Source organism: Malurus melanocephalus, unplaced genomic scaffold, assembly GCF_030028575.1.
Source record: "Malurus melanocephalus ecotype Western Australia unplaced genomic scaffold, MMel_1.1 scaffold_731, whole genome shotgun sequence".
In the NCBI taxonomy this organism is placed as follows: Eukaryota; Metazoa; Chordata; class Aves; order Passeriformes; family Maluridae; genus Malurus; species Malurus melanocephalus.
The window spans coordinates 192,064-215,494 of NW_026623963.1; the positions used below are offsets into that span (position 1 = coordinate 192,064).

At 51.0% G+C, this 23,431-nt stretch overlaps 1 protein-coding gene across 4 annotated transcripts in view; it reads left to right on the top strand.

Moving 5' to 3' along the window:
• The window catches only part of TRAF2 (TNF receptor associated factor 2), a 24,338-nt gene extending 2,781 nt beyond the window's left edge, over window positions 1–21,557 (top strand). The window contains exons 1-10 of one of the 4 annotated variants that reach the window (XM_057384663.1): window positions 7–35; window positions 1,247–1,467; window positions 2,070–2,148; window positions 2,498–2,596; window positions 13,149–13,220; window positions 14,752–14,826; window positions 15,728–16,087; window positions 17,037–17,214; window positions 19,644–19,792; window positions 20,462–21,557. In XM_057384663.1, coding sequence (XP_057240646.1) covers window positions 1,280–1,467; window positions 2,070–2,148; window positions 2,498–2,596; window positions 13,149–13,220; window positions 14,752–14,826; window positions 15,728–16,087; window positions 17,037–17,214; window positions 19,644–19,792; window positions 20,462–20,680 — 1,419 coding nt within the window. In that variant the 5' untranslated portion in view covers window positions 7–35; window positions 1,247–1,279 and the 3' untranslated portion in view covers window positions 20,681–21,557. The other 3 variants (XM_057384660.1, XM_057384659.1, XM_057384661.1) reach the window with 3 other exon arrangements.
• The last annotated feature ends 1,874 nt before the right edge of the window (window positions 21,558–23,431 follow it).

Here is a 23,431-nt window from a genome sequence, read left to right on the forward strand (position 1 = left end):
GCGGCGCTTCCGGTGCGGGCGCGGAGCGAGGGCCGGTGAGTGCGGGGCGCTCCGGGAGCAGCGGGGCTGGGCCTCGCTCCGCCGGGAGCCCGGCCCGGCACACAGCCCTCCTGCCGCGGGCAGCCCGGGCCACTCGGGGACAGCGGGGGAGCCTCGGGCTCTTCTCCGGTTCGCGGTGTCTCCGCACACGGGGATTCCCCCCGGAGACAGGCTGGGGGTGTTCACCTGGAGAAGAGAAGGCTCCGGGGAGATGTTAGAGCCCCTTCCAGTGCTTCAATGGGCTCCAAGAGAGCTGGAGAGGGACTTTGGTCAAGGACATGGAATGAGAGGACAAGAGAGAACGGCTTCCCACCGGAGGATAGGGCTAGACGGGATAGTGAGAAGAAATTGTCCCCTGTGAGTGTGGTGAGGCTCTGGCACAGGGTGCCCAGAGAAGCTGTGGCTGTCCTTGGATCCCTGGCAGTGTCCAAGGCCAGGWTGGACGGGGCTTGGAGCAGCCTGGGATAGTGGAAAGTGTCCCTGTCCATGGCAGGATGTTGGAATGAGATGGGCTTTAATGTCCCTTCAACCCAAACCATGTGGGACTCCGTGGATGTGCTGCCTTAGGTGTTCCRGGTGGCTGTGGGATGTAGTTACAGGGAGTGAAGATGTGAGATGCATAAGCAGTCAAAACAAAAGCATTTTATTCTCTTCTCCTTTCAAATTTGCTCATACCTCTTACATCCTCATTTTCCATCCCTCTGGAGACCCCTCTGTGCCTGCTTGGACATCACCACAAAATCTGGGCTACACTGTGTGCCCAGCTTTCCCCCAGGAACCTCTGGGACTGGCTGCCTCTGGGCAGAATTTTGGTCCCTCCTGAGAGCTAGCAGGTGTGAGAGCAAGCATTTGTGGAATGTGGTAGCCAACAGGTTTTTGGTGAACTGAGACAGTTTATTATATTTATTTCTCATCACCTCTAAGTTTTTTCCCTTGTTTGGAGCAAGAGGTGTTGATATCTTTAAACAGGCTGTATTTCAGTCAACTCGGACAGGGAGCTTTATTAGGTCTGTTCAYCCTATCTCTGTGTTCTGGACTTAGTTCTAAAATTCAAGTTTCCTCCTATATTTCTGAGGTAAAGGCAGGCTTCTGGTGTGATTTTCATCAGTGTGTTTACTTGTATTGTAGCACCGTTTGTATGAAAAATCACCTCTATGCAATTACAAATGGTGTTTATATATAATGGGGAAAATACTTTTCTTTTCAGTCTCTGGAGATACAGCCAGAACTTTTCGTTCACATGGCAGCAGCAAACTCTTCTCCACCTGGTTCTTTGGATCTAAACCAGCCTGGATTTGCAAAGGAGATCCTGGGAACTAAACTGGAGGTCAAATACCTCTGCTCTGATTGCAAGAACATTCTGAGGCGACCGTTCCAGGCGCAGTGTGGCCATCGCTACTGCTCCTACTGCCTGAAGAAAATCATCAGGTAACTGCTGTGCCTTCAGAGTGAAGACAAAATGCTTGAAAAGGCATTTTCAAGGACAAATGGAGATAAAAGTCTCWTTTTCATGACCTTCTTAGTAAGGGAGCTGTGTTCAATCATTGAACACAGGTTCAGCATCACCTCTTGTCTAAGGGAATGTGTAATCACTGACTTGCCTTTGTTGTTGCTTCCAAGTTCTCTTTTCCAGAATCCCCTGCATTGTTTTTGCCATTGAAGAGGCAGTCCAGGTCTATCACCCGTCTCCTTCATCACAGCTACTGAATGCCCCTAAAAGTCATAATTTGGTTGTTGTCTCAAAATGGGAAAGATTTAAGCACAAGCTGGCTTCCAGAGAAATCTTCTTGTGTTCTGTCCCACTCCTGCATTCATCTATTAAGCATGAGGGAAACTTAATAGAATGGTTAATTGGAAGAAGAAATGAAATTAGAATAGGAATCAAAAATAAACACAAGCAAGGTTTCCATGTGTTGTTTTAAAAATAAGAAAACACTTCCATTTCATAAAGTTACCAGAAATCACTTTATTGTTAAATCATAAATGATTTTTTTTTTTTTGTATTTGATGACTGTTTTTCTGTATGATAGTGCTGGACCTCAAAAGTGTGCCAGCTGTATCCAGGAAGGAATATATGAAGAAGGAATTTCTATTTTGGAAACAAGCTCGGTAAGCAAAAATGCACTTAAAAAAATGTAACAGATCACTGGTGTCAGTAATACCAGTTGCAGTTTTTGTTTAGAGCACAAGTTCTGASAACCCCTTATTCCTAGGAAACCTTTTCTTCAATAGTCAGAGTGGCGATTACTGTGTTGAACTCCCAGGGCTGAAATCCAGGTCACGTGTGTGTAGTGGTGTCCTACTTAAAGCTGTCACAGCGATTTGGTTGCTATTAACACACCTCTGAGGGTTGATGGGACAGCTGCTCTGGGAGGAGTCTTCAGAAGGAATTAAAAGTCCTGATCAAAACTGCAACCACTCAGTAATATTTGTGGTTTGCTTGTTTTTTCCATTTCAGGCTTTCCCAGACAACGCAGCCCGGCGAGAGGTGGAGAGTCTGCCTGCTGTCTGCATCAACAGTGGCTGCACCTGGAAGGGAACCATCAAAGAATACGAGGTACAGGCCAAAGCAAGGCTTGACAAGTCTGCATCCTTCTTTCCTCTGTSTTTGGGGAAGGCTCAGGGGGTATTTTGTGCCCACTGACAGTGGGGAAGAGTTGACAAATCCCTGGACTTCAGTGTCAGCTGGAGASATTCCCTGAGGGAGGGTTTGTGTGCGCTGCTGAGAGCACAGGCTGGACTGAGATAATTTCAGGTTTGCTTGGGATTTGCTTGTGAGCAATTCCTGCCATGGTGAGAACCACCTGCTCTGTCTCCAGCTCTTTTCTGCTATACAAGACTGTCAAGAAACTGCTGCACCATTGTATGGTTGTGAATTTCTCTGCATTATGTGAACACAAAATTCTTGCAGCCTCCATCAGCTCAGGGAAAGTGAGTAATCCCATTTCAGCTGGCTCCAGAGCTACCAGGGCAGTGGGATTGCGTGTTGGGTACTGGCTGGTCACCTGTTACCCCAAGCTGTTCTGGGTCACAAGCTGCTGGACAGGATGGTTTTTCCACCTCTCCTTGAGGAGCCCACCAGCTTTTTAATCCAGGTTTTATGGGTGGTTGGTCCATAGCATGTGAATGTACGTGATGCTTTGTTGCTCCTGAAGAACAATTTTGTCATCCCTCTTGGAATTGCAGCACTGCCACATGGGGGGTCTGAGATAAGAGGAATACATTTTGTTTCCCTCTAACACTTGCTCCAGATAAAGAGCATAGCCTCTGGTTCAAGAGGTTTGGTAGTGACKGAGATGTGTGTCAGGAACAGGTCTAACCTTGTTCTGTCYGAGATGACATTGGCATTCCCTCAGTGATGCTATTGCAAAGTGGAAGGAAGAAGCAASAGCTGTGCATCAGGCCTGAGCATTCTGCCTGATGCAGGCTGTTGAGCCTGTTAGTAGAGAGAYRTTTCTGCATCTCTGCTTCCTTATCCTGCTGTCTGAGCCTTCTTCTGTGTGCTCAAAGTTCMGTCCAAGATGAGGATGTCAGTGCTAAATGGTCCTGATGTCGTGAACCTGCATTTATAGATCTGTGAGAGGATCATGGTGGGGATGTGGGACTGAAGAAATGTTAGGTGAAAAGCTTAACACCACAGAGAATCAGGGAACAGGATATTCTGGTACTGACATTTCAGGTTCAGGCTGTATGTGGTGCCTGCAGATCGTTTGCTCCATGCTGCAATTTCTGCTGGTGCCCAGAATTCCATTGTCCTCTGCAGTGATTGTAGTGAGCTCATCTTCATTAGAGTAAACCAAATTATATCTGTCGACAACTTCAATGCTGATTATGCTGTGGCTGGTGAGTTGTGCTGAACTTTTTCTCCTGGTTTTAAAATAAGTCTTAATGTGTTCTTGCAGAGCTCAGCAAAAATCTTCAGCTGCCAAAGGTCCTCCCTATCCATTCTCACAAGTGTTTGAATGCTTGAGTTTGGCCAGAGCTCCCACTGGCAGTTCAGAAGGACAGTGAGCTGTCCTGGGGTCAGGCTGATTCCTTGCAGGGCTGCAGGAGCTTWTGGTGCCCCAGAGCCTTATGCACAGCTGATGAAGAGCTGCTGAATGGATGAGACTGTGCCTTSTTTTCACTCTCCATCTGATCTTCCCAAGCCCCAGTTTGGCATTTGCTGGGACAAAGAATGCTTGRTAGAGGTGTGGCCCTGAAGCGTGTGGGCTGTGGGTCTATGGCACACATCTTCCCTTCCAGGGGTTTGTGAGTCTCCTGTCTCCCTGTTTTTGTGTCTTGGGGAGTCCTGGGTGGTACAGGGGTAGTAAAGGCTTGGAGCAGTGCTGGCTGCTTCCTCTCAGGGGCTGAGTTCCTCTCCTGCCTGCCCGGTGGCATTCAGCCGAAGGGAGGAGGTTATTTTGTTCCCTCTCAGGAAAAGCTAGTTCTTTCCCAGGAACTGGTGGGAGGAGGCAAGGTCTGGCTTGTGTTATCTCCTCCCAGCTGCTTCCCAAAGAGCTGTGACATTTCATCAGGACTGGCTGTCCCCGTGCTGTCAGAGCCATGTGGCTGAGGAGGGCTGGGAAAGGCGGTGTTCAATGGCTGCATTAGCCCAGAGCCTCTTGGTGTACCTTGGGCTAATGTTAAACCCAGCCTTCAGGGCCMCAGTGCAGAGCTGCCTGCTGCAAAAGAGTTGCATTTGTAGCTGCACTGTGGGTAACATCCTGCAGTAACTCAGCACTCCCACTTTGGAAAGTCCCTCAGAGCTATTTCTGACAGGACATGGAAAGTCCCTCAGAGTGAATTCATTGTTTGCTAATTTAAAAATCATGGGTTATGCTGAGAGAGGCTGCTCTCCCCTTGCAAATTAAGAGATACTGTCACTTCTGGTTTGCTAATCTTATCAGGACACGCACAGGGGAAAAATGTTCTGCAGCTGGAAACCTTAAGCCTCAAAAAATTATGAAGACTGATTTCAGTTTTGCTTTCTGTTCAGGCAGACTAAACGTTGACACTCAAAGGGATACACAAACTGAGTCCAATTTGCTTGGATATGACTTGTGCTTCTGCTTCAAGCTGTGTGAACCATATGAAATAATGTCTGAGTCTAGACGTGCATTTTTCAGACTTTGTAAATATTTAGTAGCATTTGGATAAAGCAGTTTGTGGTGGCGCTGAAGGGTTTTTCCTTTTATTRGTGACCTTGTCTCCTGTATAAGGTTTCTGATGAGTCTGTCTCAATGTAAATATGGAAAAGCAGGCTGTGGGCATGAGCCTTTAGATTCAGGAGCAAAGTCTGAGGAGGGCTGCAAAAACTAAACCCATCTCATTAAAGCAAAAGGAAAGACCCCAAAGATGTGCCTGCTGGTATCCAGGCAAAAGGAGTCCTCAGCTCTGGTGTGTTTTTCCTCCTGCCTTACAGTACCTCCACCTGCCCACGTCCCTCTTCTGTTTATCAGCATATCRTTGTCAGTTCTCATACACATTTCATTTGTGCCTTTTATCCCCCCAGTTCCCTTCCTGTGCCCTCCTCCTGGGACTGGGATGGGAGGAGGGGGCTGTGGAGGGGTACACMCATGGTCACTTTTGGCATTCCCCTTGGTTACCCCAGACAGGGGATTTAACTGAGCCCTCTTCAGCTGGGAAGAAATAGAATTGACTGAGACATAAGGAAATTAAATTGACCAAATTTAGGAAGGAGAACTAAGTTTTAAACTTACACCTGACGTCAGTATTTAAACTAAGTTTTGTGAGGCTCAGATGAGCTCAGCTCCTGAGACTGAGTAACAGTCAGGTGTGGAGATAAGCTGGCCTAATCCATGCTGGAAGGAGTATGTTTTCCTTGAGTTTTATGTTTTGAGTTTGCTGTTCTCACCTTGGTTTTAGACAGCTCTTTGTAAGTGAAACCTGGAAGGCTATAGAAAGTGCAAAACTCAGAACCTAAGTGATTTTACTCAGAAGCCTGGTGTCAGAAAGGATGTCTGCATCTCCTTCTCGGCTCTGTGGCTTCCTGGGACCAGGAGAACACTGGACGTTCCTTTCTGCCCAGTGTTCATACTTAGGACAKGCTGGAGAATCTTTACTGCACTTTGTGTAGGGAAAACTCCCACCTCAAAAGTGCTGCTGGGGGCCCAGAGCCAGGGGYTCCTCCTGCTTCCTCATATGCCATCATGCACATCATGTCCCTCCTTCCCAGTTGCACCCTGGGAATGCCCCAGCAAGTTTTGGTGGTGATTTTCAGCTGAGGCTGAACCTTCATCTTCAGGCTTTTGCACGTTGCTTAGAGGAGAGCTGTTGGTCTTTGGAGCTCATTCACTTGTCTCCTGCTCCTACAAAGTTGTACCTCTGAGTGTTGTATCAGTATTGTCTATGTGAGGTACAAGGCTCAAGGTTCTGTGGCAGGAGCACTTGGTGCTGCTGTATCAGGGTGACCAGCCTTCTCTTTAAAACCTGGTACAGCATTTATTGTCTTTTTATGAAGGTTTTGGCTCTGAGTTCCGGCCTCCAAGTGCAGTTTGCAGCCAGCTCCAGCCTGACCAGCAGGACCAGACCATTTTCTGGTGGGAGAATCCCTGACTTGCACATGCAGGTGACCATAAGGACCTGTTGCTTTTGGAAAAGGGATCAGATACATCCTTMCTTTCCACAGCTGGAGCTGAGGCCCACAGATATGGCCCAGCCACCCTTACAGTCCCCACAGTAGTTGGTGTAGCTGGCTGCCCAGACACGAGGTGGTTTCCCGTCCAAACCCGTGGTGGGAGGTGAAGCCATGGGGAGTGCCAGAGAACATGTGTGGGAGGGAAAAGCCCCRGCTGCAGAGGGTCTGCTTGTCACTTCTGAAACCAACTCAGCCTTCTTGTGGTGGTCCAAAAATTAATAGTTTGGCATCTGCCCCTTGTAGAGTGAAAAGCTGTTATGTCATGAGATTTGAAGTGGAGGTGAGTTGTGAGGAAGCCCCTTGCCATGAACTTAGCTTGGGGAGTTGTGGGGCAGGACTTCACACCCAGGGAAATGTTCCTTGAGCTGAAGCCACCATCACACATGCACCCTTGGGCACTTTTAATCCTTTGGACAACAGAGAGAAACTTGGTTTGAAATCACACTACTCACCACAGGCTGTTTCTCCAGCATGTGAAAGACACCTTTCCCAGYTGAAAGATTTGTCTTGTCTCCCCTTTTCTGGGGACCAGTGGGGTCYTGTAACAGCCCTTCTGTTCACAGCCTGCAACTCCAGGCTACCTACAAGGCAGAGCAGCTTCCCTCCTTCCTGCCCACCATCTGCAGCTCCCAGAGCATGGTCAGTGCCAGCATTACCCTTCCTGGTGTGGAGGTCAGGCAGACCCCTGCAAGCTTCATCCTGAGGCTGTCTCTTGTGATCTGAGCAATTAAGGTGAAGCTTTGAGTGCTGGTGAAAGTGCTTCTAGAGTGGTGGCAGATCTCTCCAGGGGTGTTTTCCTGGGAGCTGGTCAGCATGGACAGTGCTGTTGCAAAATCCCAGCATGGATAAGGTCAGAAGGGACCAGAGCAGCTCATCAGGGCCAACCTTCCTGTTCCAGTAGGGTCATCCCAGAGCACACGACACAGCACTGTGTCCAGATGGTTCTGGGATATCTGCACTGAAGTGGACTCCATAACTTCTCTGGGCAGCCTTTCCCAGTGCTTGGCCACCTGCACAGCACAGAAATTCTGCCTTAGAGCATGGCCACCAGCCCTTCAGCACCTTGCAGCTMATGCAGCTACTGTCAGAGGGGAATTCAGACCCGTTTGGTACACGTGCTGGTGCCTGGCATCATTAGCATGGTGCCATGACAGATGCCTGTTGCTGGCAGGTTGTTCTCCAGCAGTGACCTTGTTGGGTGTGAACAGCACATCTTGGGCATTTTCACATGTGACTGTGACTGCTAATTGTAGCCCTGAAGACCTATGGAGTTATCTCTAATCAGATGATCCCAGTTGGTATAGTCCAACACTGTAATTTTTARTTTCCTTGGCAAGCAGATTTAGGTTTTGCAGTGCACCTGGCCACATCTGAAGTGGGGGACACTGGAGCCTAGTGCCAGCTCGCCGTGGGAGCAGGGCAGGGTCACCCACTGGCTGATCTAAAAGGCTCTGGGGATCCAGCCTCACTCCCTTTCAGAACAGAATCTCCCTASGAAAATCATTCCTCTGGGATGATGGAGGGTTTTTTTTGGAAAATGCATGCTGCAATATGCCAGCACTTCATGCTTGAAGTTCATAGTTGAAAGCAACCAGGGGTGGCAGARTGTTTTAGAAAATGGCAGAAAACCTGCTGTTGCTTCAAATGCATTTTGTACTCTCCTCTGCCATGAGAAACTGCTCTTGCCTTCACACTTGTCCTCAGTGCCTGAAACACTGCCTTGGTGTCCCTCTGCCAACAATCTCCAAATCAACCCTCTGTCTGATCAGCCCTAGCAGCTGATGAGCAAAACTTCGCCACTGAAAACAAGAGTTCCTGCACTGGGTGTGAACAGAAGCATGAGCCAGGCCCATGGAAACCCCGACATGGCTTCTGCCACCTTCTGTCCTTACTTGGGTGGGCACCAGGGCACTGAGCAGCAGTGAGGGTGTGTTAGGTTCCTGTGCCCTCCCTGCATGCCCAGCTGGAGCCAACTGCACCTACTGATGCAAACTTTCTCTTTGGTTTTGACATTTTCTTTGAGGTTTGATAATTTGCGGTGCCAAGTAAGCTTGCTTGAATCTGTCACCAGCATGTCCCAGCAAGGGAGAAGTTCTCAGAAAGTTCCCGTTCCCATTTGGCCCTGGGAATTACAGMCTGGGTTCCTGCTTTCCAGCCTTGTGCTGCTGGGCTCCGTGCAGTAGCACAAGGACTGAGCATGTGGTCACCCTGTGCCTGGCAGCCTGACCTATCTGTGTGGGGAAAGGTTTGAGCCTGCCAGGCGCAGCACCATCTTAGGACTTCCCTGGCAGGAGGGGCTGTAGCACAGGAGGGCGTGTGGAGTTCAGAGTATACAAAGTATACATTGTGTGTAGAGTTTATATACAAAGTATCTGTCACTGTGGCACATTGCCAACCTGGRGACTCCAGAGCCCCCGGGAGCTGGCAGAGGTGCACGAAGGAACTCATGCTTCTAAGCATAAAGGATTCAGGTTCCCTCAAAATCCTGTCTTTTACACTAGAGACCCATTTTCAATGTTTTGTCTACAATTCCATGGGCCCACCATTTCTCTTGTAGCCAGGCTACCATGTCAAAGGAGCCAAGTGTTGCACATGGCAGTGCTGGGGCTGGAGGCCATCCAAGCCCTGACAGGCATTGGTGTGCCCTGTGCCATAGCAGCTAGCTTTCCTCTGCCATCCTGGTAGTTTTGCTACCTTTTTGTTGCTCTCTTCCCGCTGCTGAGCCCTTGAGCTCTCTGCTTATAGTCACTGTTGCTGTGCTCAGAGGAGATTAATTAATCCAAGACCAGGGGATTTTGCAGGAGGGCTGCAGCATGCAGCTCACTCGGACCCTGTCCTGCTGTCCCCCGTCCCTCTGCCAGCCCTGCCCTTTGCTGTGACCTTCCCACAGGCTCTGGCAGAGGTATCTCCCAKCAGCTGCTTTAACAGCAGCATTTCCCAGCCACCTGCCTTGTCCCTTTGCAAGAGGGGGAGCCCTGTGTCATGCTGATGAATTCCTAGCATGGTTACAAGAGCTCCATAGAACGAGACCTGTGTGGGTGTGGAGGGTAATGAGCAGCTGGGCAGCAGGGGCACCTCCTGCTCTGCCATCAGGGTATGGAGGTGATGATATCCAGTGGGAGCCTCTTCCAGAGTTAGAGCTGAATTTTGTGACGCCCTGAGAGATGAAATGGTGGTCAGATGAAATTGCAGTTTTCCCTATTGTCTGATGCAGAAGCAGGGGAGCAGCTCATTCTGACATTGTCATGGAACCATGGAATATCCTGAGCTGGAAATGACCCACAAGGACCATGCAGTCCAGCACCTGGCTTTGCACAGGACATCCCAGCAAGCCCACTCTCTGTCTGAGAGTGTTGCCCTGGAGCTCTGGCAGCCTTGGGACTGTGACTATTCCCTGAAGAGCCTGTTCAGTGCCCCACCACCCTCTGGGGAAGAGCCTTTTCCAAAATAAAACTCTCTAGCACAGCTCCAGCCATTGCCTCGAGTCCTGTTGCTGGTCACATAGAGCAAAGACTGGAGCTACACCTGGTGAGGAARCTTCAGAGCACAGTGAGGTCTGCCCTCAGCTTCCTTAGGAGCAATCACTGTGTGCTCCTGGGATCAGCTGCCCTTATTAAAACCCACTTTTTCCTYTGTATGCCTGCACTTCCCCGCACAGCTGGGGCACAGTGCTGCCCTTGCTATCCCAGATGGAACTGCCTCATCCTGCTGCCAGAGAGAAAAACGTTGGCTGCAAATACTGGAAATTTAAAAATATACAGCTTTTCTGCTTTCATGATACTGAGGTGGGAGTTTCCCAGTAGGCACAGGCAGCTCCRTTTGCCAGTGGGTCTGCAGGCAGAAGGGAGAGCTTAGCACCTTTGAGCAGCCTGGAGAAGGCTCCAGRGAGACCTCACTGCACTTTGTAAAAAGATGCAGAGAGACTTTTTTACATGGACTTATAGGAAAAGGTAGAACAGTTTTAAACTAAAAGAAGAGAGATTTAGATTAGATGTTAAGAGGGAATTCTTTCCTGTGAGGGTGGTGAGGCCCTGGCACAGGTTGCCAAGAGAAGCTGTGGCTGCCCCATCCCTGTAAGTGTCCAAGGCCAGCATTGGATGGGGCTTGGAACAACCTGGTCTAGTAGAAGGTGCCCCTGCCCATAGCAGGGGGTGGAAAAAGATTAATTTTAAGATTCCTTGCAACCAAAACCAGTCTGTGATTCTGTGATGGGATATTTGCACCCATTGGAGCACATGGAGGTGCTGAGGGTCTGAGCAGCTGCAGAGGGAACCCACAAGTTCCTCTCAGTTGCTTGGTCCTTCCATGGGCCTATTTTCAGGTGGGCTTCCAGAGAATGGCCTGTCTGATAGCAGTTGGTGATGGGCAGGCTGCTGTGGGGTTGTCTCTCTGTGAATTATTAGGGAAATAAATTGATGTGTGGATCAATCAGCGACTTTGGCTGTAATTGATTGGGAAGAGCCAGGTGTTGCTGAAGCCTGTTAACTGTCCCAGTGGATTTTCCAGCTCCTGTTGTTGAATGCTGCAGGCTGGCATGTGCCTCTCTGGGTGAGCCATTTTCTTCCAGCTCCACTTTAATTTTTCCATGGCTGTCCTCTCCCTCTGACCCCTGTCTGTCTTGATTTCCACTCTGGTTCCCTCCAGCACACCACGAGTGCCTGCTCTTCCCTCTCCCCACTCACTGCCATGGCTTTCTAGAACTCTCAAAAACTTCCCAAGCAAATGCCTGAATGTCATTGGTGCTTCTCCCTGTAGCAGAAGCTGCAGCTGTGGGTTTGGGAAAGGTATAAAGAGGATTGCCCCATTGCTGGGGGTGTGGAGTGTGGCAGATCAGGCTCCAGTGCCACCTCTGCTCTTGGCTCTGGGTGGGGTGGATTTCCTCCAGCAGTGATACCATCCATCTCTCTTCTGACACCTGCGTGGGGTGGGAGGAACAGGGGATTCCAGAAGAGCCTGAAACTGTTTATACAGAAAAGTTTGGATCTGCACTAGCTGAAGCTTCTGGGTGTCTTTAACTATTTACATACAAGAACAGTTCCACTTTGGGTTTAGCTGGGCAGRCAGGGCTGTCCACTCTTGGGCATTACATCATGGTGCAGAGTGGAGTGTGGATGTAGGATAAATGCTGGGAGGTGGGGAGTGTGGAGGGGGTGGTAGTTTCACACCCAGCATGTTGGCATGGGAGACCCAAAGTTTAAAATACTCCCTTTTAAAATAGTTACCTCTGCAGTGAAGTTTCCTTCCTYCAGCAAGACCATCTGTTCTGYCCRTACTTTGTGGGTCTTGGGGGTGATRTTATYGTATGTTTCTAGAACATGAGAGCAGTAGGTGGGYAGAAGAAAGGGCTCAGCCCCTCTGAGTGAGTGGGATGAAGGCAGGGATTTGGCCTCCTCCCCCTCTGCAGGCAGCAGTGTCCATGCAGGCAGCAGTGCCCCAAATCCTGCTGGCTGGTCATCYCTCCAGGGACACACAGTGAAGCTCTGAGCTTAAGTTACTTAAAAAAATGTAAAAGAGAGAGTAAYTAAGAAGCCAAAGTGGAGCCACCTCTGGTTTTACTTTCCACTTCCTGATGTGTGACCCAGTGATGTTTGTGCATGTTCCCCCCAAGGCAGTACCTTCTGTGAACAGAGACTAAATGGGACCAAGGCAGGAGACTTCAGTGCTCTTATCTTTTAATTTGAATTTTGATCTGCATATTTATGGTGTTTCCAATGCCTTATTTCAACTGGTGGGTGTGTAAAGAGAAGGTTTAGGCAGTGTGGAAATGACACAGAAGCAGAGACATGTTCCAGCATTCCCAATTTAGCCAGCACTGTTGCCCAAGAGTCTACCAAGGATAGAGGATCACGTTGCCCTGGTTGTTTGCTCAGCCTCTCTGGTYATCACACAGCCCTGACCCTGGCTGCTGGGGCAGGTGCTTGTGTGCGGGGACTGGGAAATGAAACAGTTTAAAAATGTTTTTCTTTCTGGTTGAAAAATGGTATTCTAATTCAAATGTGAAGATACAATCAGACAGCTTAGCCTGGAGTGTGATGAGCTGGTGYAGGCCCCATGGTTCAGCTGACTGATAACCATTATGGTGGAAAAATGATCCAAATTATCCTGCTGAGGTMGTGGCTCACTCTATTCAACCTGCCCCAATGTATCTTCTCCTGGCAGAGCCAYAAAKGGAGCTTCCCATTGATTATCTTTGCCATCAAAACAACAATTTGATTTTTCAAAAACATCATTGTAGCAGCTTTTAAATAGAGAGGGAGGCTATGTGGGCACCCAAAATTGGGGTAGCCTGAGGTCGCAGGATGAGCCAGCAACCACTCAGAAGGATCAGCGTGACCAAGGTCTGAGTGTAGGTTGGTAAATCCAGTGCTTGGCTGTAATGAARTATAAATCCACCCCTGTGGGGCTGTGCTCATCACAGAACTTCTGKGGGGCTTTTGAGGACAACTATCTCCTGTACATTCCTTCACAGGCTCATGATGAGGTCTGTCCTGAATTCCCGCTGACTTGCGAAGGCTGTGGGAAGAAGATTCCCAGGGAGAAGGTATCCATCCCACCCTGTGCCATGGGGTATTTGGTGTCCTGATGGGCTGATTGGCATTCTGGGAGCAGGAAGTCCATTGGGAGTCCATTGGGAGATGAAGTGGGGGAGCAGAGTCCATTGGGAGATGAAGTGGGGAAAACAACTAAGTGGCAGCTTTTAGTGTGGGTCTGAGTTTTCCATAAGATTGGGTGTGAGGGAATGTGGCACATGGACATTGGCAGGTCAGTGTTGGTGCTGCCAGTGCCACCTCCCATGGAGCCATGCCAGGGGGAAAAGCACTCTCATGGGTTTATGTTCTGTGTACAGCAACTACATTAACCACTGCTGCMCTTTTGGAAAGAGCCCATCTCCAGCTATGTCAATTGATTTCTAATTAATCATCTAATAGAATCTATGCCTACAACATATCCAGGCTGCCGGCTCCTTTGAGGTTCAAAAGAATGAAAAATTCAAGTTTTGGGAAATACTTTCAAACCATCTTGCCTGCTACAGGCAAATATTTTTAGTAGCAATGTTGGAAAAAGCCCTTTTGCAGGACAGGGGAACAGAGGCAGCAAAAAGAGGAGTAAAAGTGTTCTAAGTGGGTAGCATAAGAAGAGACTTGGGGCTGGAGGTGCAGCCCCCCCTTATCTGCAAGTTGGGGTTTTTGGGTGCAGCCCACCTTATCTGCAGGCTGGGGTTTTGGGGTGCTTATCTGCAGGCTGGAGCTGAAGCCCTGAAGGGACCCAGCTCATGGGGTCCCCAAAGGTGATTACCCTGTGTTTAAATATTAACTCCTGTTTATCTCTCCAAACTCCAGTTGATTATTTGCTGCCATGTTAACTCAGGGTAACCTGACTCATTACACAAGCCAGATGGATCTAGAAGCCTTTAAAAAAGTGGTTTAAAACCAGTTTTAATTGACATCTGTTGTAGCAGATGTAGGAGTTAAGTGGGGAATATGGTGGTTGTTCAGAACAGAGCTCTGGTATCTGATGGTGAGCGATATATTAAACCCAAGCTGAAGCTGTGCCAGTGCTTGTTGGATTGATCATGCGCTGTGTGGGAACCTGAATGAGTCATCTCACTGCTGAGGGGTTAGTGGCACCTCTGCAGAAATGTAATGCTGGGATGGAGGTAAAAATACCAACCTGTGGCACGTCCTGACCAGGGCTGTGTGAAATGCCTARAATTAAATATGTCCCTGTTTTGTGGGGTTGTTTCTTATGCCTCCCATTTCTTCAGGGAAGCTCCTTATTCTGCATCCACACCTATTGCTTTTTCTCTCTTGCATGTTTAGGTGAGCATTGACACCTCCTAGCTGTCCAGAGAAAGAAAAATTAAGCTTYCTTCAGGGATCAGGGCTATATTTGTATTCCAGAGAAACTCATGCCTGATGAGAGCCCAGGTTTAGTGGGCACCATGGCAGCTGGTGATTAGCCACAGCTCRGGCATTCTTCAGCTTGGCTGCAGTTTCCCAAATGTCAGTGAGATGGAAAGGGAGCACTGGGGACAYATCTAACACTGCCTTCCTTTCTTTCTTCCTTTCCAGTTTCGAGACCATGTGAAGACCTGTGGCAGATCCAAAGTGCCCTGCCGGTTTGAGGCTGTGGGCTGTGCTGAGGTGGTAAGGACTCCTCACTTGGCTTACCTTGGTGCTTTTCAGTGCCAGGGTTAGAGCTCACCTGCAAACTGCTGTCGCCCAGACTGTTGCAGGTGTTTGCATTCAGGTATTTGAACAAAAAGCAGGTTTAAACCCTTTGCAAATGGAGCTTCACATCATCTACAGGGTCTGGAAGTCCCAGGAAATCTCCTACTTAAGGAGCACCTGGAGTGCTTTGGGACTCTGGTGGTCATGCTGCTTTCAGGGGGAGGGGAATGATTTCACACTGCCAGTGGTCAGGGTTAGATGAGATTTTAGGAAGAAATTCTCCCCTGTGAGGGTGGTGAGGCCCTGGCACAGATTGCCCAGAGAAGCAGTGGCTGTCCTTGGATCCCTGGAAGTGTCCAAGGCCGGGTTGGAACAATCTGGTCTAGTGGAAGGTGTCCCTGTCCATGGAAGGGAGTGGGATAGGATGAGCTTTAAGGCCTCTTCAAATCCAAGCAATGTGTAATGACTTGTGATTACAGTGATTCTGTAAGTGAAGAAGCCATATCTGTCTGTGTCTTTTTGTTTTCCAACTCCTGAACTAATTTCTGGAGTTATGTGAGGCTTTCTCCTTTGTTGCTGTTAGGTACATGTGAGAGAGCTTTTCTGGGAGGGGTTGGAGGAAGGCAGAAAAGACCAGTACAGCTGGGGGAAGCATTTAGCACCCCTCACTGTATGTGAATCGAAGCTTTTCTAAAACAAAACAAAACCCCACACCACCCCCACCGAAACACATTTTTTAATACTTTCTTTGTTTTTCCCCCCTATAAATTATAAATTTAAAGCTGATGTTGTGACCTGGATAGGAGGAATTTGTTCTGTGGATGGTGACAGTGCAGATTGCATATGCTGAATGGGGGATGTATTTCTCTTCATGTAGGTGGAAAATGAAAAGCTYCTGGAACATGAAAGCAAGTGTTTGGCAGAGCATCTCTACATGCTGCTGAGCTCTGTTCTYAGCCTCAAGGCTGGTGCTGGGGACCTGAAGCCCCTTCCTGTCSTTTCTTCATCACAAAACAGCTCCTCACTGCTGGCAGCAAACTCGCTGTGCTCTGAGTCAGAGCTCTCCCCATCCCTGGAGCTCTTGGGAAGATGTGAGGCCCTTGAACGGAAAACAGTGACCTTTGAGAACATTGTCTGTGTGCTCAACCGGGAGGTGGAGAGAGTGTCCCTTACAGCCGAAGCCTACAGCCGCCAGCACCGGCTGGACCAGGAGAAAATTGAAACTCTGAGCAACAAGGTAACTGCGTGCCTGGGCTTCCCTGCACTCCCAGGAGAGGCTGTTTCCTGTTTCCTTTCCATGTTACAAGCTAGCAGAGCTTCTCCACCGGCACTGAAACTCCACAAACATGAAGGCAAAACTAAACTACCCTTTGTGCCTGTGTCCAACSCTCAGCAGCTCCCTGGAAAAGCTGGGAATTTAACTCATCTGTGTAAAGCATCATGTCTCTGTTAATTATCAAGTTGGGCAGATACTGAGGGGTTCTTCCTCAGTGAAGTTTTCCAATAAGAGCCAGAGCACTCAGAATTTCACTGCATGTCCTTGCACTTCATCTCGCTGAATCCGTTGGGCTGCTCACCTTCCAGCCCTTTCCAAAGGAGTGCTTCCTTTGCCAAAGGAGTGCCATCGGTGCTGCTGCTTGCAGCAGCTCTCTGGAGGTGTGAAGGAGCTGYCTACTCTAGTCTGCACCAGCACTGTCCCTTTGGAGTGCTCCCAGTGTTCCTGGCACCTGGAACTGTGCAGTTTGTGCTCTCGGGGAAGGGCAAGGGACCTGGCATGACCCTGTGTAAGCTGGCAGGGACAGACCCTCTAGAGGGTGTAAGTTCTTTTCTTTGTCAATTTAGTTTTGTCACAATGCTGAATTATTGGTTTTTTTCCCCCATCCTCACTTCTTGTGCTGCTCAGCCAACAAAGCACCTCCTTGTAAGGATTTTCACATTGGCTATGGGAAAGTTTCCAGTTCAAGCACTGAGCTGTATCAATGGATCTTCTCCAGGGTGACAGGGTACAGAGGGAAGCTTCAGTGAACTGGCTTATGTTGCTCAATGTCTCACAGCCGTGCTCCCTGTGCATTCTGGAGACATTCTCTCAGTGAGAAGCAGTCCCAAAGGGGATGCCAGGCTCTGCCAGCTCTCCAGAGCTCACAGCCTGTGTGTTCCTAACCTGCACTGTGTGTCCCCCTGAGCAGGTCCGGCAGCTGGAGAGGAGCATTGGCCTCAAAGACCTGGCCATGGCTGAGATGGAGGAGAAAATCCGCAACATGGAGGCTTCCACCTATGACGGGGTTTTCATCTGGAAGATAACGGAGTTTGCCCGGAAGCGTCAGGAGGCAATAACGGGCCGCTCTCCTGCCATCTTCTCTCCAGGTGTGCAAAATCCCCAAAATCTTYTGCATGTTAGCTGGGTGTGGGTCTTGTGGCAGGTCCTTTGCTTGGGAGATGCTGCCAAGGTCAGGTTGGATGGGGCCCTGAGCACCTGGTCAGATGGAATGTGTCCCTGCCCATGGCAGTGGCTTGGACTAGATGATCCTTGTGTAACCCTTTTGTTTGAATTAAGATACTCAAGAGACCATAAAAGCAGCAATAAAATGGTTAAGGAAGGGAAGATATATATATTAGAACTCCAGAGATAGATACATTTTTAAAGCCTAAAGTATGACTGTGCAAGAGACAATGTCTAAATAAAGCCTAAAGCATACCAAGGGAAGTGCCCCAACGTGCTGGACCTGAACCTCTCTAGAGGCTGCAGTTTGGGGGAAGGCACTGGACAGAGCAGGCCTGTCTGCTGCCCTTGGGTGTCCCAGCTCACTGTGACTGGCTCAGGGGATCCTCAGACCCCCAGCTGATGCCTCTGGGGTCCTGGCAGGGTGTGGGACTTGGTTTTATGGRTTAGAGAATCAAGTCAGCCGGGGGAGGGATATGAGTTTGGGAATTAACCCACAGGAAAGGGGTAAAACCTTACCAAAGGCAGAAGGCTCTGTCTGTCCAGAGGTTTGTCTGGGATGAACTGTGCTCCAAATGTATGGCTCATCCCAAAACCATGGCTCATGGTTCTGGTGCCTCCTCCCTGCTGCTGGCCAGTCCCCATCCTTGCTGACAGCTGTGGCAAGGACCTGAGGCTTTTGTAAACTGTTGCATCAAAGGAGAAACCACTTTGTGGGCCATCAGGTCATGTGTTGTGTTGCTGGTTGGTCTCTGCAGTCTACTAATGACACTTCTTTGTGTGGTCAGAGTGTGGATGGAGCTGAGGGCTGTCTCTGCCTGATGCCAGGACTGCTGCTGGAAAAGGCAGGTCTGGGGTTTTTACCTTTCAAGTGCAAAGTACAGGCCTGARAGATCCTCATTCCTGGTGAGACTTTGGCTGAGAAAAAAATGTTCCATGTAGATGAGGGTCTTTTGTCTTGGAGAGTGAAGCAGGCAGAGCATTGCTGTTCCATGAGGGAAGAGAGGGCTGAGAGGAGAGAGGTACAGGCTGTGGATAGGATGAAAGAGGGAAATGGCTGTTTTTGTTTGGTTTGCATTAAACGTAAAGGCAAGGAAATACCAGCTGATACCTGTGTTAAAGGAAAGGAAGTGGAGTTACTGTCCAGCAGTGTTGTGAGGACACAGCGATTGCCACAGGGTCTGGCAAAGGGCAAAATCTTAATTTGAAAGCAGCAAATTGTGCAAAGAAGTTTCATTCAGAAACTGAGCTGGGACAAGCCAGGGTGAAGCCACCCATCATCCATCAGACTGGAGCTGGGGGGCTTGCTGAATTTTTGCTCTGCTCCTTGTCTGGGCCAGGGGGAGCAGGATGCACAGCTGCCTGGTCCCTCTCCCTGGCTGCTCCCACCACTCTGGAGCCATCCTTCCTCCTGTTTCCTGATGGGGTTTACATTCACAGGGTGATGGGAGTGCTGAGAAGCACCAGAGGGGCAGTGGGGATGTGCTCCTTGCACTAGCAAAGGGGTCATCTGTCCTGAGAGCCTTTGGGTGAAGCAGCTGGGGAGGAAGGAGCAGAGGAAATGAGCTGGGGATTGCCAAGAGGGACGCAGTGACAAAGACTCGATCTCTTGCTCCCTGCCCTGTGGAARAGCATAGTGTCTCTACTACTTGTAGTCTGCCTGTTGGGAAAARCACAAAATCCTGCAGTAAAATGTTATCTGTGACCTCTGATTTCTGCTTGTGCTGGCTGAGCCTTGCCAGCCCCAGCTGTGTTGCCGTGACACTGTTGGGAAGGTGACTTGTGGCAGGTCCCCTTCCAAGCTGTGACCCCACATAGGTCTGGTGTTGCACTACAGGCATTCCCAGGATTGCTGGAGAARGAAAGTGCCTGAAATCCCATCCCAGCCATGCCCAAGCCATGCTGTGGGGATCCAAATGAGAACTAAAGCTCACTGAAGTAAGCCCTTGCCCTGACCAGAGGCACCAGCTCACAGCGGGGACATTGAGTGCTGAGGGTGCTCTGCCCCCAGCCAGGTGCTTTATGGGGGATTTTGTTCCTGCTCACCAGTGTTATTGCCMTGAACCACAGCTCCTTAAGCACTGGGGTGCAGGAGGAATGGCCCAGCTCTGGGGCAAATCTCCCCTGGCAGTGGGGGAACAGCCAGGGGATGGACARTGGCTGCTCTGTGCAGTGTTTGCTCAGGCCAGGGGCTGTACTGCCTGGCCTTGGRCTTTCCAGACCACCTCTAGTGCAGCCCAGACCTGGCTCCTCACAGATTTCCAATTGARGAGCCCTCAGAGTTCAGAGGGATCTGCTGGTGCCAGGCTGTGCTGCATTGGAGCCTCACTGCCCGTTCACACTTCTCTGACAGCTTTCTACACCAGCAAGTACGGCTACAAGATGTGTCTGCGCGTGTACCTGAATGGGGACGGCACCGGGCGCGGGACCCACCTGTCCCTGTTTTTCGTGGTGATGAAGGGACCTAACGATGCGCTGCTGCGGTGGCCCTTCAACCAGAAGGTGGGTCTGGAGCAGACTGTCCAGCCACAGCCTCTCTGGCACCACTCCAGTTCCTCGGTACTGTCACTGGTTACTTGGCAAGACAGAGGAAGGGTTCTATGTCATCTCCCCTGGGAGTTCTCAAGTGTGCTGAGAGCACCAGCTGAGCTGTGGGGCAAAGGGGTGGCATGGGATGTTCAGAACCCCATGGAGCCTCTGCAGGGGTTGAGGGCAAGGGAAGGTTTTGGTGGCCTYGGAGCTCGGGGGCGACAGGCAACTCGATGTCAGGGGCTCAGATCCCAGCTCCTGGACACTGCAGGTTTGCAGAACATGCAGAGAGTGGGCAGGCACAAGTGGGTACAGAGAGGGAACACTGCCTTTCACAGAGGACAACAGCCCTGGCTCAGGGAAATACATGTGTGCAGTGTTGGTGCTGGGAGCAAGGTGTATGTTTTCAGTCAGTCTGACAGCCCAGTGCTGCCACAGGGAAGTTTCCAGTGACAGGCAGGATGTGGGAAGATTTCTAGAGGCCACTACTGAGGTGACATTCTCCGCTGGCCCCACTCAGAGGCGTTTCCCTCATTGCTGGTGCACAGGGTGGCTGTGGCTGCTGGTACTTGCATGTGTCACAGCAGCTCACTGGGTGCCTTCTATTCAGCCACTCCCTTATGTTTTCACCTTTCCCCACAGGTCACCCTGATGCTCCTGGACCAGAATAACCGGGAGCACATCATCGATGCCTTCCGGCCTGACGTGACATCCTCGTCCTTCCAGCGCCCCGTCACGGAGATGAACATCGCCAGCGGCTGCCCCCTCTTCTGCCCAGTCTCTGTCATGGAAGCCAAGAACTCCTACGTACGAGATGATGCCATCTTTATTAAAGCCATCGTTGATCTTACAGGCCTCTAACCCTGCTGAGCTCGGAGCAGTGAGCGTGGAGCCAGCCCTGCCCAGGGCATCCCCTGCTTGTGCTGCACTTCAGGCGGGCCTCGAAGCAAGGAGGGGGCACAGAGTGGAAGGGGAAAAGCCCTTCCTGTAAAGGGACCTTCGCTCTGAGTGGAAACAAGGTGTCTGATGAGAGTGCTCTTTCCTTAYGAGGGGGTTGGGTGGACTCCAACCRGCAGGCTGTGGAATATGGAAGATTTCCTGCAGGGACTTGGGTGTCTGAACTGCTGCTTTCTGGACTCCCAGTGGAAACTGGTGCAGCTCTTGCTCTACCAGTTCAGCTGACATCCACAGCTCTCTGTCGTAAAATAATGGTTTTCCCTGCCTGAGCTCCACCTCATGTGGATTTTGGCTCAGCTGGATTTTGAGATCTCCATGTTCCTGGAAGTTGTGTGCTATGGGGTGCCATGGCTCTGCACTACTGGCTGCACCATGCCCCGAGAGACAGGGAAGGTGTGTGACAGCCACAGTGCCAGCTGTGCAAGAGAGACACGGACAGGTTTGACRTCATTGGTGTGTTTTGGAGGGTGCTGAGCCCAGCTGCAGGGCAGGGGAGCCTCCAGCTTTTGCTGGGTGTGTGATAGGTGGTGTGTGCTGGCATGTGGAATGGGGTAGGAGGTGCTGCTGCCTAGGAGGGAGTCTGGGGCAGCACCAKGGATGTCTTTTTGGAAAGAGAAGTGAATCTGCTGTGGAGATTATCCCTCCTGTGCCAGAAGATGAGGGTRATGCAGATTTTGGTGTGCACCCCAAAAGCCCTAGATGCTGCTGCCCTCTGCCCACGCGTTCTGAGCAGCGCTGGGTGGGGTAAGAGCTGTGCTGGGAGCTGTCTTTGCTCACAGGCACAGGCTCTGACCTGACTTCCCTCCCATAGCGGGTCAGCTCCACCAGCCTTTCCAGACCTCCTGCTGCCCCCAAGCTCCGTGTCCATCTGCGGCTGCGCTGCCGTGTCCGTCTGTCTGGGCACTGACACCTTGGGCTGGGGGATGTCTCCTCTCTGCTCAGGTAGTGGGCACTGATGACCAGCAGCTGGCCCTCAYTGTCCCTCTCCATCCCTGAGCTCAGGAGTCATGGGCCAGCTGGTCCCAGGTGGCAGCACCCTGGAGCTCTTCCTCCGCTCAGCCCCACATTGAACTGCAGCCATCTGGGTAGGATCTGGGGGCTGGAGAAGTCCCTCAGTGAAGTGTACTGTCCCCCTTCTGTCCCTGGGCTCCTTCCCTCTGGGCAGCACGTGTTCAGCACCTGTGAGAAGGTGTCTTGGTGCTAGTGGGGAAGAGCTGGCTGCTATATCCCCATGTGGTGCCAGCTGATTCCTCTGCAGCTTTGTGGTGGCCATGGGTACCTCTGGATTGGGCCCTGATCCAGGGTGGACTTGAAGTTTTTGTTCTTTGCCTGTGCTTCSCATAGGCCTGTCAGCAGCTGAATATGCCCCAGGAGATGTTTTGGTGGTAGCAGGAACCTGCTGCCAACACCCTGCAATGATCAGGGGCCCTGGCTGGCTCCTGTGCTGCCCCTCGGGCTGGAGTGTGGTCACCTCCTCCATGGCTGCCAGGGATTGGCCCCCCATTCCCAGCATCTCCTGCCAGGTGCCCAGCCTGGGTCTGATGGCTGCAGAGCCTGCCAGGCTTGTGGTCTGCTCACACCTTGGCTTTAGCACAGCCACCCTGTGGGATCCAGAGCACCATCAGGCTCTGCCCTGGCAGGGAGCCCTGTGGGGTTTGGCTTGTCCCCCCCTGTGCTGGCACTGCCCTGTCCTGCCCCTGGGGCTGTTTGGGGTGTCCCTGCTGCTGCCCAGTTACTTAGGGGTGCCCAGTGTCCTGCAGGCTGAGCTGGACCCTGGCCCAAACTGAACCTCTTGCACCCACAGCTGCTGTGCTGGCCAGGAGCTCTCCAGATGAGTGCTGGGATGATCTTTGGAATTGCTGTGTGTGGAACTTCTCACACCTGTATGTGCAGAGGCTGAGGACAGACCCAGTGCCTGCTCTTTGAGGAGGGGAAGGGAGACAGGAGCCAGTGCCAGCACAGCCAGGCAGAGGTGCAAGAGAGGTGACAGGACCCTTCCCTTTGTGCAAGCCCCCTCCAGCCTGTTCCAGGGATAGATAAAGCCCTGTGTTGCTGCTCTCACCCTGTGCCTTATGAGGAAAATCCGGGCTAGCAGAGCCCTGCTCCCACTCCTAGCAGCTCCCCGGGKAGGCTTGGAAAAGCCTGGGAAGGAAGAGGAAGGTCAGCTCTGATCATAGAATCGTTGGGAATTGTTATGTGGTGGGGGGCTTGTTCTGAGTTGATGGGCATGTCTTTGCCCTTGGGAAAACGGGACTGGGGGGTTCTGGCCAGGTACTGCCAGGAGGGGCCGTGGAGACACTGCCTGAGCTGGGTGGGGTCTGAGCTGCCTTTGGGGTGGGAGCTGTTCCTCCTCCCTGCAGCGTTTGGAAGGTCGGTGGGAGAGTTGGTGCTGCRGGAAAGCTCGGGATGAGCTCTCCCAGGCCACAGGGCTACTCCTGGAGGGGAACGTGGCCTCTCAGCCCATCCCCTGGGAGCTTTTCCCTCCCCATCCTTCTGGTGCTGCTGACGCTGTCTGGGCCTTTTTTGGCTTTTAGCACCTCTGGAGCTGGCAGCAGGAATTGTGCCTATGTGCTGCAGGCAGGGGCCCAGCCTGGGCACAGCTCTGCCAGCCTGGAGGCCACACAAACAAACAGTGGGCACAAGCTGGATTTTTGT